We start from the raw sequence: 18,263 nt of genomic DNA, 5'->3' as shown, positions 1-18,263 counted from the left end.
AACCCTTACAGTGCTGGTCAGAATTCCACCATTACAGACAGCTAAAACGATACATCTGTGTCATGCTGTTGACTTTATCGAGTGGTGTTGGCCCAGGAACTACCCTGTTTCCCCGAAAATAAGACCTAGCGTGATTGTCAGTGATGGCTGCAATATAAGCCTTACCCCCCAAATAAGCCCTAGTTAAAGTCCTTGTAGGTCTTCTTTTCAGGGTAGGGCTTATTTTCGGGGAAACAGGGTAGGGCTTATTTGGGGGGTAGGGCTTATATTGCAGCCATCACCGACAATCACGCTAGGTCTTATTTTCGGGGAAACAGGGTATGCAGATACCAACAGATGGGAGGTCTGTCATCAAAAGCTCAAGCAACCCCTAGCAACCTCTCGAGGAACCCTGACTGAAAATGGCTGCTGTGTACAATCTGATTGTACAATCTTTTTTAGAGTAATGAAAGCCATAAATAAAACCTAAATACCCAATTCAGTTAGTATCAAATCAGGCAGACCCTTGCACTACACAGTTCATGATGGATTTAATATAGCACAATAAGATTGTATAGTGTATGGTCAATCTATCTTTAAAATTGTAATAGTAAAATCATACAAATACTAATATGTTCTTCTATATATAGTTTACTAATTTATAGTTATCAATTAATCATTATTTTATGTTGTCACTTAGGCTTAGCTTGCAAGAAATGTGTACTAGTAAACTGATTTACTTACTTTGAGATCACTGTTGCCATAGTTGTAGAGAATAGCTCTTATCTCAACTTGTTCATTCCTGACCACAGCATATGGCAGTCGGAGGTCAATGAAGAAAGACAGCTGGACCGTGATATCATGTGGCTTAGATATACAGATTCCTGCCAATGAAAACACAGAAAAGCAAACATGAAAAATCTTCATTCCAAATAAAAAAACTCCTACGTGAGAAAAAAATTATCTCCATAGTAAATCACACCCATGCTACATGTAAAAACACCATCCCATCCTAAATCACACTGATCTTACATAAGCAATCACCATTCCCATCTATAATGATACCCGTCCTACATGAGGAAGCACCATCCCCACCCCAAATCACAGTTATTCCACATGAAAAAACACCACCAATCCTAAATCACACCATCTCACATGCAAAAAACACCATCTCAGCCTAAATCACACCCATCCTACATAAGGAAACATCAACTCATCCTAAATCACACCTATTCTACATTAGTAGATGCCATCCTATCCTAAATCAAACCATGCCACATGAGGAAACACCATCTCAATCCTAAATCACACCCATCTAACATGAGGAAACACCATCTCAATCTTAAACCACACCCATCCTACTAATGGAAACACCATCCCATCCTAAATCACACCCATGCTACATGAGGAAATGCCATCCACATCCTAAATCACACCTATCCTACATGAGAAATCACCATATTATTCTAAATACAACCCATCCAACATGAGGAAACACCATATCAACCAAAAATTACACCCATCCTTTATGAAGAAACATCATCCCACCTTAAATCACACCACCCTTCATAAGGAAACACTATGTCATCCTAAATCAAACCTATCCTACATGAGGAAACACCATCCCATCCTAAATCACACCCATACTACATGAGGAAATACCATCCACATCCTACACACATCCTACATTAGTAGACACCATCCTATTCTAAATCACACCATTCCACACGAGGAAACACCATGTCAATCCTAAATCACATCCATCCTACATGAGAAAAAAGCACCTCCATCCTAAATCACATCCATCTTACATAAAGAAAAACAAGCCCATCCTAAATCATACCCTCCTACAGGTAAAAACACCATCCCCATCCCAAATAACACCCATTCCACATTAAAAAAACACCATCCATCCTAAATCGCACCCATCCTACATGAGGAAACATCATCTCCATCCTAAATCACATGCTTCTTGTATGAAGAAACATCATCTCATCCTTACTCACACCCTCCTACATAAGAAAACACCATCTTATCCCAAATCACACCCAACCAACATGAGGAAACACCATATTATTCTAAATCAATCTATCCTACATGAGGAAACAACACATCCACCAACAATCACACCCATACTTTATGAGGATACACCAAACCATCCTAAATTACAACATCCTACATAAAGATACACCATTCCCATCCTACATGAGGAAAGATCATCTTCATCCTAAATCACACCCATACTACATGAGGAAGCACCATCCCAAAGATAGTGGGTCGATACATGGGTTGTTTTGACCCCTTTACCCATTTATTCCTCCTCCCCTAGCAATTTGTTATTTTCTGCATACACTGTGAAAACTGTTGTTAGAAGCCAGGTGCCAGGGAGGATGCAACTTCTGTGCACATGTGTAGAAGTTACAATATCAGTGGCCACCCAATGGATGAATGGGACAATGGCAGACCCGAAAGAAGCAGAAGAAAAGATGGTGGCTGCTAGGGACAAACTTAGAGTAGGGCACACGTATATGTGCCATATTGTGCAAGTTAGAGATGTGCACAACGAAAAAATTTGTTTCTTTTCATTTCGGATTTGTTCATTAAGGTTATATTTTAATTTCATCATATTCGTTATGTTAGAGTGATTCATTTTTGGAATTAATTTAATATATTTGGATTAATTTCATATATTCGTTTTTTTCTGTTCGATTTGAAACTCAAATTTATCCAAAATTCGAATTTATTTGAAATTCGAATTTGGGAAGATGGCTATATTCATTGTCTTTTATTCTATTCTATTTAAATTTTAATTAATTTTTGATTTTGAATTTAGACAATTTGTTTCATTATAATTTATTTCCGATTCATTGAAATGCATTTAAAATTTTGTCTTAATTTAGATTCAGAAAGAAATAAATTGCACACGTTGAGTGGGATTCACATATTATCACAACACCCAGTACACAGGGTATTACTTCCCTTTTCCAAGGAAATAATGTTGGATATTTGATCTTCTCAGTTCTCCTCTTTATGGGAATAATATCTATTTTATGGCTGAAATGTTTGTGCCATATTGTGCAAGTTAGAGATGTGCCCAACGAAAAAATTTGTTTCTTTTCATTTCGGATTTGTTCATTAAGGTAATAATTTAATTTCATCATATTCGTTATGTTAGAATGATTCATTTTTGGAATTTAATTAATTAATTAATTAATTAATTAATTCCTTTTCCAAGGAAATAAGGTTGGATATTTGATCTTCTCAGTTCTCCTCTTTATGGGAATAATATCTATTTTATAGCTGAAATGTTTGCTATAAATGAATGTATTCGTCGACAAACTCATGTTGGATCCAGAGTCTAGGGCTCTGTTGAAAGTCACAATTCAGTTCTTTATTATGATTCTGAATAATGGAGGAGATGTACAGTATATAGTCTTGAAGTGTGTCCCACAAAGTTTACATTTTTGGATTTATTTTAAGTGCTTCCTACATTAATTGATTTTTATTTTTTTATTTAACATTTTTCTTTTTGAAAAATGATTGTGCCCTTCAGCATCAGGGATGAGGAGTTATTTGTTTATCCTGAAAATCCAGCTTGATTCTGAAGGCATACAGCTAGACATACCATTGGTAATAGCCAGACAGTTTGAGATGTCAGGGGGACAGCTTTTGAGCATAGAAACAATTTCTTGTTTTACATCTTCACTATTATTTTAAAATATGTACATGGGAAAGGTGTGGTAGTGTTAATACTGTCTGGTATATAAAGGCTTACCTTTGTTTTCAGACAAACTCACAGCCAAAACTTCCCATGTAGTGATTGAATCTTTTAAGAAAAGACTGAGACTCTTGGATGAAACCCTGTTTTAGAAGAAACATTTGTTTAGAACATTTTTTATCCCCTTACATTTGGGAAATATAACAGAACACAGCTTAAAAAGTGGAGAAACCCAACAATAACATCAATACATTTTTCGTATTTGCTCCATTAGATATAACATTTTTTTTTATCTTAAGCAATGTTATCAGCCCTGCCCAGTTCACCTCTGTGAACTACAGAACCCTCTCTTCCCCATCATGGTATGGAGATGAGGAAAGGGGATTCCCTGATAGGATAAAACTTTCGAAGAAGCTTAATGCAGCATATCAGCCCTTAGATGTGGTAGCTACATCTGTTTTCTTTTTTTTTTTTTTGCCTTTTTTTCTTTTTGTTTTTGTAATCCTGACACTAATAATCATCCTGTCCCATGGTGACAGCACTCACTCACCCTATTGTATCTATAGGGTAGAGTATAGAGTAGAGTTGTCACCCTAGAAGGGGAAGTGTGTTAAGACTACATAACACCTTTCTTTCCTCTCTTCTTCAGAGCAAGTGGTTCTGTAGTGCGCAATGAGACTTGGGCAGCACTTGTATCACTGATAGCTGATAACAGTGAGAACAAGCAGGGCTAAAAGGGCACATGACAGGGTGGGCTGGAAGGTAGGAAATTGGTTAAGAATGGGTGGGGAATAATTTAAGGATATGACCTTAAGGAGCAGTGAGGAGGTGATCATAACTTAGGGAGACCTTGAGGAGGAACAAACAGCGAGGCAAGCAATCTCACCAGTGGTGGCTGGTGCTCAAATTTTTTGGGGGGGCGCAAACAAACTGAAAAATTCTGAACAAAAAAACATCAATTGTAGCCTCACTGTGCCCATCAAATGCAGCCTCACTGTGCCTAGCAATTGCAGCCACTGTGCCATCAAACGCAGCCACTGTGCCCATCAAATGCAGCCACTGTGCCCATCAAACGCAGCCACTGTGCCCATCAAACGCAGCCACTGTGCCCATCAAACGCAGCCACTGTGCCATCAAACGCAGCCACTGTGCCCATCAAACGCAGCAACTGTGCCATCAAACGCAGCCACTGTGCCCATCAAATTCAGTCACTGTGCCCATCAAACGCAGCCACTTTGCCCATCAAACGCAGCCGCTGTGCCCTCAAACGCAGCCACTGTGCCATCAAATGCAGCTACTGTGCCATCAAACGCAGCCATTGTGCCATCAAATGCTGCCACTGTGCCCATCAAATTCTGCCACTGTGCCCATCAAATGCTGCCACTGTGCCCCATCAAATGCTGCCACTGTGCCCATCAAATGCTGCCAGTGTGTCCCATCAAATGCTGTCACTGTGCCCATCAAATGCTGACACTGTGACCATCAAATGCTGACACTGTGACCTCCCCCCGTCTGCTCGCCATCTGCCCGACACTTACCCTATTTCGGTGGCGGGTCAGGCAGCGGTTGATGGCGATAAGCTGTTGGACCTAGCGGCGAGCTCCTCCATGCGTCTCCTCCCCTCCTCCTGATAGGTGTCCAATCACAACGCCTGTCCTTTCAGCCAATCAGATGATGGGTAACAGACCCGCGCTTCCTGATTGGCGGAGAGGTGGTTCAGTGTTAGAAAAGCAAATATTCATTCGCTTTTCTAACACACCTGGGTGGACTCTGAGCGCAATGCTTTTCGCTTTGAGTTCACCTTTTTTGAAGCCTATTAGAGCCTATGGCTCTATTGCCCGGCGTCCAAAAAGGGGCAGGACGCTTGAATAGGGGGTGGCGGTGGCCATAGATAGATTCTCCATTAGTCATAGAGGGGGGTGGCTGGAGAGAGGAGGTGGTGCCAGTGCACCCTTAATGGACGCACCGCCACTGAATCTGACCCACCTGCCCACCCTCTTGGTAACAGTGTGGATATGACTATGATTAGAATTGCATACGTTTGGGGAATTGAGGTTTAAGAAGAGGATGGGGGACTTGTGGGGCATGTTGTAATTTTGTCATAGCACCAGAATGGTGGTGGCCAGTATAGGTTTGTGACTGGCTGTTTCCTGTTCCTTTTCTGGACTCATCTACAGATGGGGTAACCCATCTTTGAAGGTTCTTTCCTTTGAGGACTTACCAATCCAGAGAGTACTGAAAATTAGTTGTCTCCAACTAGACTATCCCGGAAGCCCTCATCTTGCATGGGTTAGAACCCCTGTGCCATGACCACCATTACCTTCTGGTGGCACTGTAGTTCTCTGGGAGGAGGGTTCTAATTCCAGTGTCCACCAGTGGGTGTCTCCCAGCAGGCAGCAGACCCCAGTAATCAGTTTCCATGTGATGCTGGCTGCTGGGAAGGTATTTAGGTACTCCCCTTTTAGTGCCTTTTGTCCACCCACTGGGGGACACTGGAATTACAACCCTCCACCCAGGGAACCATAGTGCCACCAGAAGGTGATCCAGGACATGACACCCTGAGTGCTCAACAAGGTCTTCAAACCATCCCCTTAAAGGGACCACAACTCAATAGTGGGTAAATATACCTGCTGTCCTGGGACCCATTCCTAGCATCCAGTACACCACATTGGGTGGCGTTTTCAATGATCTGTTCTCAAAAAGATACTGTCCAAGAAAAGGCTTTTAAGTAAATAAGAAAAGTTCATTGTTAGGATTTACTTTAACCTTTTTCCTTGCTAACATGTTAAATACAAACATAAGTCAATGCTTTACTAAGTATTTACAACCATTTGATATACCAGCCTTATGAATATATCCCGAGGACCTTCACTCACCCATTAGCATCTGGTGCTTCATTCATTGTTTCTATCTTCCAGAAAAAGCTCTCTACAAATTCCGACCTGGAGATTATGTCAGCATCATCAATGTAATCAAGGTCCGCATCACCTGAAAAAAAAAAGATTTCACAACTATTTTTTATCAGTTATTTATTATAGGAATGGATAACCCTACTGTCTGGTGCAAGCTCCAGAAATATCTTAGGTGAGTCTACTAGAACCAGCATCACCAACATATTGGTGTCACTGCCCCTGTTCTTTGATGAAAGCTGTATGGCTGTATTTAGGAGTAGAAAGCCTAAAAATAATTGAAGGCAGCCAACACATATAATGATTGGTAAGCCACAATATATTTGGGAGGGGGGGGGGGAGATGTTAACATTTTTACGGTTCCTACCTCTCCCCTCCCCTCCCCTCCCCTAACTGCACATCTAAAAGGGCCTTACTCATCCCAGAGGCAGATATTGCACAAGGAATCACTAGCAACCTCTGAAGGAACCCTAGTGTTTCACAGAACCCTGGTAGAGAAAGGCTGACATAGTTAATATCAGCTGATTGTATTTTTACTGATCATAGCAGCGCTGACATTATGTGTACCCAGAGAAGCCACTTCTTCCTCTGTCAGCTATAGACCTATAGTACCTAATGGCAAATCCAGCCTTCAAGGTAGAGAAGCCAGGAGGTCCAGTTCAGATCTTGGCTGTTACAATCAGGACCAGAGATATCTGCTTCTTGAGATTACAGACAGCAATATAGACCTAGTGAAGGATTAAATACAGCCTAACTTCTTCCAGAACAGAGAAAAAAAAATATTTTTGGTTACACTTTCTCATTTAATGGTATTATTCCTACATTTTAAAATGTTTATATATGCTTCACGATAATTAAAGCCCAATTGAAGCCACTGTAAAAAACATTCAATCAGGGAGATGTTGTACTGATATTACTGCCTATTTTTATAGATTCACCTTTGCTTTACTGTTGCGCAATGTGTCTAAACATGACTATGTAGTCCAGTAGACATCAGAGAGTGTCCATGGCACTTTAACTGACTAGGTCAGACACGACCTGATAAAAAAGACTATTATGAGGGGTGTAACCATTATTCAGCTATGCCAGCAGAAAGAAACAGAGTAAGAAAGCAGCCATTCTCAACCAAAGTTATGTGGAACCCTAGGGTTCCTTTAAAGGTTGCTAGGGGTTCCTTTGCTGTTGCCAATTGCCCTTCCATCTGATAGTGTCTGCATAGTTTCACGGCCAATGCTATGTGGTAAAACCAACAGCATGACCCAATCATCTTTTTAACTGTCCGTAAGGGTGGCATTTTGACCACCACTGTAAAAATTGCATTCTTCCTACTGACTCTCAATGTAAGGGGCATTTTCCCCACTTACTCCAGATAAATTGTTTTAGCAAGACCTGAAAATTATTTCAAAAAAGTAAAAATAGAAAATTAATTAAAAATTATAACATGCAGGGATACAGCAAAAAAAAAAAAGTGAGAGACTTCAATTGGACTTTTATTAATTAATCTGTGGATGAATGTCGCACAATTTCATACAGGCTGGATGAATTTTCCCCGCATTTTTTTAAATAGATTAATTTCAATGATTGCCTGCTCCACCCAGAGGCCAAAATGTTAAACAGTTTTCTGGATTACTTCAATGAAAAATACCACATTTTGGCCGCTAGATGGAGCTGATGGTCATAGGCTCTAATCAATAACAGAAAATACAGGGAAATTTGGTTCAGCCTGCACAAATGTGTGTGATGTTCATCCAACAAATGTTTTATAAACAGAGCCTATGGTGATAGAACGCAGTGTTTCTTTCTCTGTATAGTGTGACCTTACTTCTTTCAAGAGTGTTTTTTACGTTCTCGGATTCCCTTATCTTCTCGATGTGCCTACAGCACTCCAGGAAGGCATTAATGCACTTTTGTCCATCTACAATGTTTCTAGAACGCCGCTCACAGCTGATCTTCATGGGTAAGGTTCTCATGCCATCTTCACAGCACGTCTTCGCAAGACCTTCATAGTTCAATGCTGCAAAAATAGACAGGAAAAAGATGTTATAGCAACCGTTTTAATGTCAATATCCCCTGTGTTACTTGACCCGAACTCTGTTCATGGTTTGAACAAATAAACAGCCAGAAGAACATATTCTAATGCCGCGTACACACGACCGGACTTTCCGGCAGAATAAACTCTGGCGGTTTTTTCGACGGAGTTCCGCTGAAACGGACTTGCCTACACACGATCACACCAGTCTGATCGTTTAGAACGCGATGACGTATGACGGGACTAGAAAAAGGAAATTCAATAGCCAGTAGCCAATAGCTGCCCTTGCGTCGTTTTTGGTCCGTCGGAATAGCATACAGACGAACGGTTTTCCCGATAGGAATTGATTCTGTCTGAAAGATTTAAAACATGTTCTATTTCTAGGTCCATCAGAATTTTTGAAAGAAAAAGTCAGATGAAGCCCACACATGATCGGAATATCCGATGGAATGATTCCATCTGACCTTTTCTGCCGGAAAGTCTGGTCATGTGTAAGCGGCATAAGAGCCTAGATTTCGATTTAGCCTCTGATCGCCAACCAACCTCCCTTCATTGTCCCTGAAGGACCCCCAAGCAGTAGGATTCGCTTTTTTTCATACTTACTTTTTTCATCTTCTTCTTTGCCTGTTGTCTGGGTGCTCCTCTGATGATGCAGAGAGCAATGCTGTCAAAATGACGTGCAGCTCTCTGCATCAATACACTGTAAATGAAGGACACTTTAGGAAGTAGTTCCATTATAATCTTCTGTGTTGAAAGACACAGAGGGGGAGATTTACTAAAGCTGTAGCACTCAGAATCTGGTGCAGCTGTGCATGGTAGCCAATCAGCTTCTAACTTCAGCTTGTTTAATTAAGCTTTGACAATAAAACCTGAAAGCTGATTGGTTTTCATTGCAGAGCTGCACCAGATTTTGCACTCTATGGTTTTAGTAAATCCCCACCAGAGTATCAGTTAACCCAGGCAAATGAGAAAACCTTGTGGCAACAAGGAGGTACTGCGGGGGACAGCTCCAGATTGAAGTTACTGCGTTTATTTTATTTTATATTTGAGGAAAGTGGGAAAATAGCACTGGACCTGTAGGTTTATCTCACTGGTATTGCTATTATAAAGTATTGATGTTAATGTAAAACTTCAGGCAGCTTTCATACCCCAGGGGATCTCAACAGTCTTCTTGGCTTGTAGTGTAATGTAACAAAAATGGAAACTGAAGTACCCCACCACAGCTAAGAGGTCCAGATATAACTTTATACTGTTAAAAGTCAGGGGGACAATCCAAAAAAGATAGCCAACGCTTTTTGGGGGTCCAAGAGCACCCCATTCATCAGGGCTTGTTGACAACAAACAAGCTGCTGAAAGGCCTATGCTTATAATTCACACTGGAAGAAAATAACATTGTAGGTTCAGTTCACTTCTAGTGGGTTTGCACCGTTCTCTTGTTGCTCTGAAGAAGGGACACTCTTGCCCCCCCCCCATTGACTACCTTTTTTGGATTGTACCTCTTGATTTTATCAGAATAAAGTTGTCTCTGGACCCCTTAGCAGGAGTAAGGTACTTTAATTACATTTTTTGTTTTTATTTTATACAACAGTTAAGGAAAAATTTTATTGGGAAAAAAATTGCCCAGAATTTCGGTTTAAGCTCCAGTTTTCTGGCTATTTTTGGATAATTTCTGGGAAAAAAAAACACATGAAATATATATTTGTAACTCTGCTCAGCTAGTTTTGTGCTCCAGGTACCCCTGTGAAAAACAATAGCCAGGTCTCTAACCTCTAGGCATAAAGTCAAGGACCAGCTCCTAGCCTGCTGATTTTACAATAAAGAACCAGAAAAACACTAATGAGATTGTTAATGTAATTTTCTGTTTTGTAAGCATATTCACCCTTAGACTGTATGTGTACAAAAAAATAAGGTTGGGGTGCTCCAAGGGGAGGGAAAAACGGGGTTGACTATCCTGATCCTGTGCTAATAGGCTTTTAGAACTTCCTTCACCCCCATACAAGTCAGCGGGAAACAGCTCTAAGTAGCTTGATGCCTGGAAGGAGGAAACTGAAAGTGCACCTGCCAATGATCTCTAAATGATCTCAGATGTTTCTCAAACTGACCTCAAATTGGAGCTGAATGCACCTGAAATCAACCTGCATTTCTCTGTCAACACAAGCCCTAATACAGAACTAAAAGGGTCACCTCAACAGCCACACATGCCTTACTGATGGGCCCAATCTGAAGTTTCAATCAGACAAAGGTAGCTGCAAAGCACAGAGCCTCTGCTGTGCTATTTAGCTAACTCATAGTGCTTTGGTAATCCTTTGTCGTGTTTTTTATGATTTATTTGCAAAACAAACATTTTATACATAGCGTAAAAAGGAAATAAAAAATACAGAACATCAGTTTAAAAATATACAAACCTTCAAAAAGCACTTAAAATAAATCTGACCGAAAACCAAATTTTACCTTTAGAGTTTTTTGTTTGAATTAATAATGCTGTGTCACGTCGTCTGCGCTTTAATCTTACTTGGCACAAAGGTTCTGTTGAGGAAAATAAAAATAAAACTGTTTAAAGTATACTCCAAAAAAAATTGTAGAAGGACACAGATGTCTCTTCCTAAGAATTATTCTTTATCATATATTATATCACTCTGTGAATCTCTTTGTTGCCAGTATCCCTGCTAGCATCTCTCAGATACAGTGGCTGCATAAATGGTGGCTAATTCCTAATTCCTGCCTCCACTCAATTAAATACACGCCGGTATCTTGTATCTCAATAAATGCGCTCATATTCATTTAGGAAAACCCTATTCCAAACGGGCACAATCATGGTCATATAGAGGTCATAGAATTACTCTTGTAATGATCCATTGGGGTTTAGGACATTTTCATACCAACACAAAATATTTTGCTGCACACCAGTTTGTACTTTGGTGGCACTATAGAAAAGTTTAGAAAGCACCACATGGTTCCGAGCTGTATAAGTACTAAAAATTAGTTTCTGGCTTTACAATAATAACTCAAAATTTGTATTTACTGGTACATAGTTACATAATGTATAGTTGCATATAGTTACATAGTTAGTCTGGTTGAAAAAAGACCCAAGTCCATCTAGTTTAACCAAAAAAAATGGTAGGGGGGATCATACTCCCATATACACAATACTATACTCACAGCTGATCCTGAGAAAGGCAAAAAAAAAAAAAAAAACAGCGAAGCATAAACCAATTTGCTTTATGAAGCCAAGATTCAGCAATACCAATTACCCACTTGGCAACCAGCGGCCGTACACTTACTGCGGCAGGTCGGGTCTCCTGTGTGAACCAATGTACCTGTATGTCGGTCTGTGCATGTGAGACTGCGGGCGTATGCACGCTGCCGGCGGCACGCTCGCATGCTTGCTGCGAGCCACAGGAGCGTGCCTGCGGGTCCGGCGGACTCAATGTCCGCCGGCGACCTGCGATCACCTCGTACAGAGGCAGAACGGGGAACTGCCTTGGTAAACAAGGCAATTCCCCATTCTGACAGGGGACGTGTCAGAGATCTTCTGTTCCCAGTGATCGGGAACAGGGATCTCGGTCATATCCCAGTAAGCCCATTCCCCCTACAGTTAGAACACACCTAGGGAACACAGTTAACCCCTCGATCGCCCCCTAGCGTTAACCCCTTCCCTGCCAGTGTCATTTATACATTGTTCAGTGCACTTTTATAGCACTGATCAATGTACTAATGTCACTAATCCCCAAAAAGTGTCATTTGAGGTCAAATTTGTCTGCCATAATGTTGCAATTCTGCTACAAATCGCAGATCGCCGCCATTACCAGTAAAAAAATTAAAATAAATAAAAGTCCATAAATCTATTGTGTAGTTTGTAGACGCGATAACTTGCGCAAACCAATCAATATACGCTTTTTGTGATTGTTTTTACCAAAAATATGTAGAAGAATACATATTGGCTTAAATTTATGAAGAAATTAGTTTTTTTACTTTTTTTTGGATATGTATTATAGCAAAAAGTAAAAAATATTGTTTTTTTTTTTTAAATTGTCGCTCTTTTTTTTGTTTATAGCGCAAAAATTAAAAACCACAGAGGTGATCAAATACCAAAAAAAGAAAGCTCTATTTGTGGGAAAAAGGACATAAATTTTGTTTGGGTTCAGTGTTGCACGGCCACGCAATTGTCAGTTAAAGCGACAGAGTGCCGTGTCACAAAAAATTGCCTGGTCATTAAGGGGGCAAATCCTTCCGGGGCTGAAGTGGTTAAATCATCGTTCTCTTCGTGCACCAAAGCTTACAATTCACCTATTTTGCTTGGAAGGCTTCTGGCATTGGTGAAAAAACACTTTCATTGTCACTGTCATTGTGACATTGTCATTGGTACAGATAGCAGAAGAAAGAATTCAAATGTATTAAATTGCTTTGGAGCCTTAAAGTAGATCTTGAATGATTCCAAGTATGACATTTTTTACATTGTAAGTATGCATTTACCATACCAGTGGGATCCCTCCAGAAGCTGGAAATCACTGTAGTAGACACCACTATTCCAGTGATCTCCACTAGCATCTTTGGGTCCCATGCAGAGCGGCTGCCCTGCTGCATTGTGATGTCACCACCCTGACCCGCTCCTCCAAAGCATTCCCTGAATAGTGCTGTCCCAAGCGGCCGACCTCCTGTATTCACGATGCAGCAGGGCAGCCGATCAGCACAGGACCCTAATCCTTGGAGGTCACTGGAGTAGCGGTGTCTACTACAGTGGTTTACAGCTGCCAGAGGTATCCTACAGGCATGGTTTAGTAACATTGGTCCAAGCTGGACCAATATAACTACTTAAAATATGCCATCCCTGGAATTCTTTAATCCTCCTATTTTATACAGCTGAGGATGGTGCCATCTTATCCTCCATTTGGATCTGCAGTTGTCATGCTGCTGCACATGTGATCAGCTATGACACCAGCCACTCGTGGGCTTGAAAAATTGGTTGGGAGCTGAAATAAGAACACTGGCAGTTCTAACGGTTATCACCAGGGTATGCATTGAATGTAGCTGTTTTGGGAAATAGTTAAATTAGTGGGTTTCATTCCACTTTAAAGTATAACTGCACTTTACACCGACAGTGTATTGCATTCACAAATTTAACAATTTATTGTGCTGTGTCCTCCAAAGAACCATGGGGAAATCCTATTTTGAGCACCATGGCTTGGATGTATTTGCATCCATCATTGCCACCACTAGAGGGAGCTGTTTGTAGACCAGGGCCCTCTATATTGAGCTAAACGAGGAGGATATACTCAGAGTCAGAAGGCTTCAGACAGTGTTACTGCAACAAGTAATTCTCCTTAGTTTAGGTAACCTATTACATTGATATTTTGCTAAGAGGTAGCTGGGAATAGCATAAACTTTAGTCTCTCGATCAACACTGAATATTCTTAATCCTTATGCTGTTAGCATTAATAAATAGATAGGAAAGTAACTCATATTTACGTGTTTTAAACTTTTTTTTTTAACATGTCTTCAGTTACTTTCTGTTTTTCAGGAGAGGAGGAGGAGCTTACCCAGCTAAGGATACCTTCCTACCTGCATGCCTGAGCTAAGGGCAGATAGATTCCACTAAATGCTACATGAATCATCTGCCCTTATTCAAGATGGCCACTGTGATTAGTTAGCAAAATAAAGCATGGAGACATGGATGGATGGGGGAGTTTGCTTTGAATATTAAAAAATGAATTAAAAAACATTTTCGGTTCATTGCTCAGATGCAGTGAAGTTCCACTCTAAGCTTGTATCAGAGCAAGGGTGTGTTGCAGTTTGAAAACAATCAAATGATGCATTATCTTCACCTGATCTCTGAGAGGTGGATCCATGGAAACTGTTGCCTAATGCCAATCCGGCATCATAAAACACTCCTAAAGCATCGGCACCACCTCCCGCAGTGCAGCCAGTATCATATTTCTCCACTGAATCCCATACCTAATACAAAAGAGACAAAATCAGTTTTTATCAACATCAGAGTGTGCATTATCAAAATACAAATCATTATCAACAAGTCTTGCTCCGATCATTTCATCATCAGTACAATTTCTATCATTATCATTAATAGTTTTCTCATTCTCAAAGCTATAGTTTTTGCCATTATTATCATCACAATGTTTTTCATCACCATTGACATTCTCTTTAACCATCTTTATTATCAGTAGCGTTAAATAATCATCATCATCGTACTCCCCTAACAACCCTTGGTAGCCTTTTTTTAAGGATCGTATGGCATCATCTTTAACGTCATCATGGTCATCATTTCATTAAACCCACCATTATCGAATTATCCATCATAAAGATCACTTTCATCATCATCCTTATCATCATCATCACCACCACCATTATCTAGCTTCAACCATCATCGTCATACTCTTCCTCATCACCAGCATCACCATTATTTGCCTCTCCATCATTTACTTCATCACAACCCTCTTCCCTATCACTACCACCATTATCATCAAACACTCATCATCCTCATCACCTTCATAATCACTTCATCTTTATCACTACAGCCTGCCACCATCATCAATCTGTTTATCAGTACTAACACCATCACCTTCACCATTAAAGTGCAACTAAAGGTAAAACATTTTTTTTTAGTTTTGAGAGAGAGTGGAGAGGGATTAGGAAACCTGTCTGTGCCCCCTTTCAAATTTACTGTTACCATTGAAAGTGAAAGTAAAAGAAAATCCCACTAATAGAGGGAAATCTTCCAATGGGACACCAATTCTGAGATGACACCCAGGATTCCGTCACTTAGGGGGCATTTCCTCTCACTTCCTGTTTTGACTATAGGACAGGAAGTAAAGGGACGTCTCCCCAATGGGGGTTATAATCCTCCCTTACTCTATCCAAAATTGAAAAAAAAAGTATTGCCTTTAGATATACTTTAACCTCATCACCAGCTGTTCATCGACCTCCATACTTATAATCTTCCACATCATCACCACCAGCCATCAAAGTCTCCATCAGCCTTACCAGCAGCATCACTGTCTTCATTATCATCGTTGCCCCTATCAAACTTCTTATCATCAGCACTCTCATCCTCATCGCTGACCCATCAAACCCTTCATCAGAACCATCAGTCAGCGAGCCATGTCTTTTGGCTGCCTTTCCCTAGAGAATACACTAGCCCCAAAGTCTTTATTGGCGTCATCACAAGTTTCAAAATAAACCATAATTTGTCTTCAACAAGTTTCTCTTCCTTATCATCATCATCATCACCATCATCACTTTCTTCTTTCTTCTCTTTGTCATCACCCTTAATTGTTATCAGCGTCATTACATCTACCACCACAAGGTCCTCTCCACCATCACATTTATAAGTACTTTGATTCATTATCACCATCATAACCACCATTATAGTTGGATAAAGATCTCATTTATAATCTTCACAATCTCTAAATTATATTTTGATTATCATAACAAATACATTTACCTACTAACATTAATCAGCTTACCTTGGTCTGGGATATCTTATATTTGCTATTTAACACGAAAACTCCTTTATCCACGGCTACCAGTCCCACACTGGCCTTGTGGTCAGCTTTCAGTCTAAGTTTCATAGAAGCTCCAGGATGTTGAATTGCATTGTCCCGATCCCTTTCGCCCGAAATTGTCAGCTGTGAGACAGACCAAGTTTTATTCGTATTGCAATAAATTTAACAAAAGCACCCTGTTATCACACAATCAATATTAAGTTCAAATAGATATACTGTAAACCCTAAATATATTACTTTTAGTCTGCTACAGCACTGTGCATCATTAGGAAATGCAATGTTTTCTTAAAATAAAATACTATTTGCACTTTTTTGATGCGGTTGTTTGCTTCTCAGTGCTGATGATCTCCATCAGCCTCTTTCAGCCACTTTCTGTCTACATGCCTTTGCTCTGAACCAGCTTCCTGGTAGCGGCAAAGGTGGACCGACTGTATAATGTATGATAGCATAGCTGTCTATAGTCTCCACAGGTGTTGCATATATGACGTTGGAGTGTAACAGAGTGAAATTTCATATATGAATATTAAACCAATATTTCCAGACTTAAAAAGTTAAAAGAGTTAAAAAGGTAAGCTGATAGGGAAACATTGGGACCTTCAGTGCTAATGCTTTCATTAATATCTTCAAATCAGGTTATACATTTTATATATATCAAATATATATTTTCGTTAATATCTCATAATAAAACTAAAGAGTATTTTGTGAAATTGTAAAATTTTAATGGATTTTACCAACCTGCCTCTTTGTGCTCTGAATTTGGTTTAGTCCCCTATGGGCACAGTAGAGTTTGCAAGAGGTAGATTTTTATGAAAATATTCTTCCAATACAAGTGATTGTAAACCTCAGACATAAAATCTGAAGAAAGCATATCCATCTATAGAGTGTACTTGTCTCAATCAAGAGTACTAAGAGTAATTTTTGTCTGCTGCCTCATTCTTCTGCTATAAACAAGAGTCACTGATGAGTTTTCCTGACACCAAGAGAAAAATGGTGACAGAGGAGGGCACAGCTTGTGATTGACATCCCCAGCTCTGCTCCTGTGTGCTGTATAGAGGGGGGGGGGGGGTCCCTTCCTTCCTTCAAATCAGCTTTTAGAGCTCTCCTCATAGATGTAACTTAAGTGTCCTGCCCCCTGCTTTACAGAGCTGAGAGATGCTGTGTAAGTTCTGCACTTTGAACAGATGTAGAGAAGAGGATACTGCAGATAAACAGGTATACCTTATGTAGGATGAGTCATCTCTGTGTATCACCCGGGGCCATTCACTTCAGTGGGTATATGTAAGGGTTTACAACCACTTTAAGTTTTATGTTTCAAAAAGGTTGAACTTTATAATCAGTGGCTCATGTATAGTCTAAAATGGCGGTTGTATATGACTAAACCTGCCCTATGTGAGCACAAAGGCTGTAATCAACGATTTTATCACCTAGAATTCTAGATTAGTAGACCTTGCGCTATAAAGTATAGTACGCCATTTTCGCAAAGTCCCTTAAATTGCATATAGGGATGTATTGTAATAACTGCCTGTTATTATATACAGAGGGGACGGAAAGTATTCAGACCCCCTTAAATTTTTCACTCTTTGTTATATTGCAGCCATTTGCCAAAATCATTTAAGTTCATTTTTTTTCCTCACTAATGTACACACAGCACCCCATATTGACAGAAAAACACAGAAATGTTGACTTTTTTGCAGATCTATTATAAACGAAAAACTAAAATATCACATGGTCCTAAGTGTTTAGACCCTTTGCTGTGACACTCATATATTTAACTCAGGTGCTGTCCATTTCTTCTGATCATCCTTGAGATGGTTCTACACCTTCATTTGAGTCCAGCTGTGTTTGATTATACTGATTGGGCTTGATTAGGAAAGCCACACACCTGTCTATATAAGACCTTTCAGCTAATAGTGCATGTCAGAGCAAATGAGAATCATGAGGTCAAAGGAACTGCCTGAAGAGCTCAGGGACAAAATTGTGGCAAGGCACCGATCTGGCCAAGGTTACAAAAAAATTCTGTAACACACTCTGTTCCTAAGAGCACAGTGGCCTCCATAATGCTTAAATGGAAGACGTTTAGGATGACCAGAACCCTTCCTAGAGCTGGCCGT

The 18,263-nt window shown here is 40.1% G+C and overlaps 1 protein-coding gene across 1 annotated transcript in view; it reads right to left on the bottom strand.

Moving 5' to 3' along the window:
- Positions 1-18,263, bottom strand: part of LOC141133433 (venom factor-like) — a 122,182-nt gene that overhangs the window by 55,799 nt on the left and 48,120 nt on the right. The window contains exons 14-20 of the mRNA XM_073622820.1: positions 16,114-16,275; positions 14,458-14,587; positions 11,087-11,161; positions 8,429-8,620; positions 6,574-6,685; positions 3,755-3,840; positions 724-863 (exon numbers count right to left, since the gene is read on the bottom strand). Of these exons, the coding sequence (XP_073478921.1) occupies positions 724-863; positions 3,755-3,840; positions 6,574-6,685; positions 8,429-8,620; positions 11,087-11,161; positions 14,458-14,587; positions 16,114-16,275 (897 nt within the window). The remainder of the gene's footprint in view (positions 1-723; positions 864-3,754; positions 3,841-6,573; positions 6,686-8,428; positions 8,621-11,086; positions 11,162-14,457; positions 14,588-16,113; positions 16,276-18,263) is intronic.

The sequence above is a fragment of the Aquarana catesbeiana genome, linkage group LG03 (genome assembly GCF_042186555.1).
Source record: "Aquarana catesbeiana isolate 2022-GZ linkage group LG03, ASM4218655v1, whole genome shotgun sequence".
NCBI lineage: Eukaryota > Metazoa > Chordata > Amphibia > Anura > Ranidae > Aquarana > Aquarana catesbeiana.
This window is presented reverse-complemented; position numbering and strand designations above follow the sequence as displayed.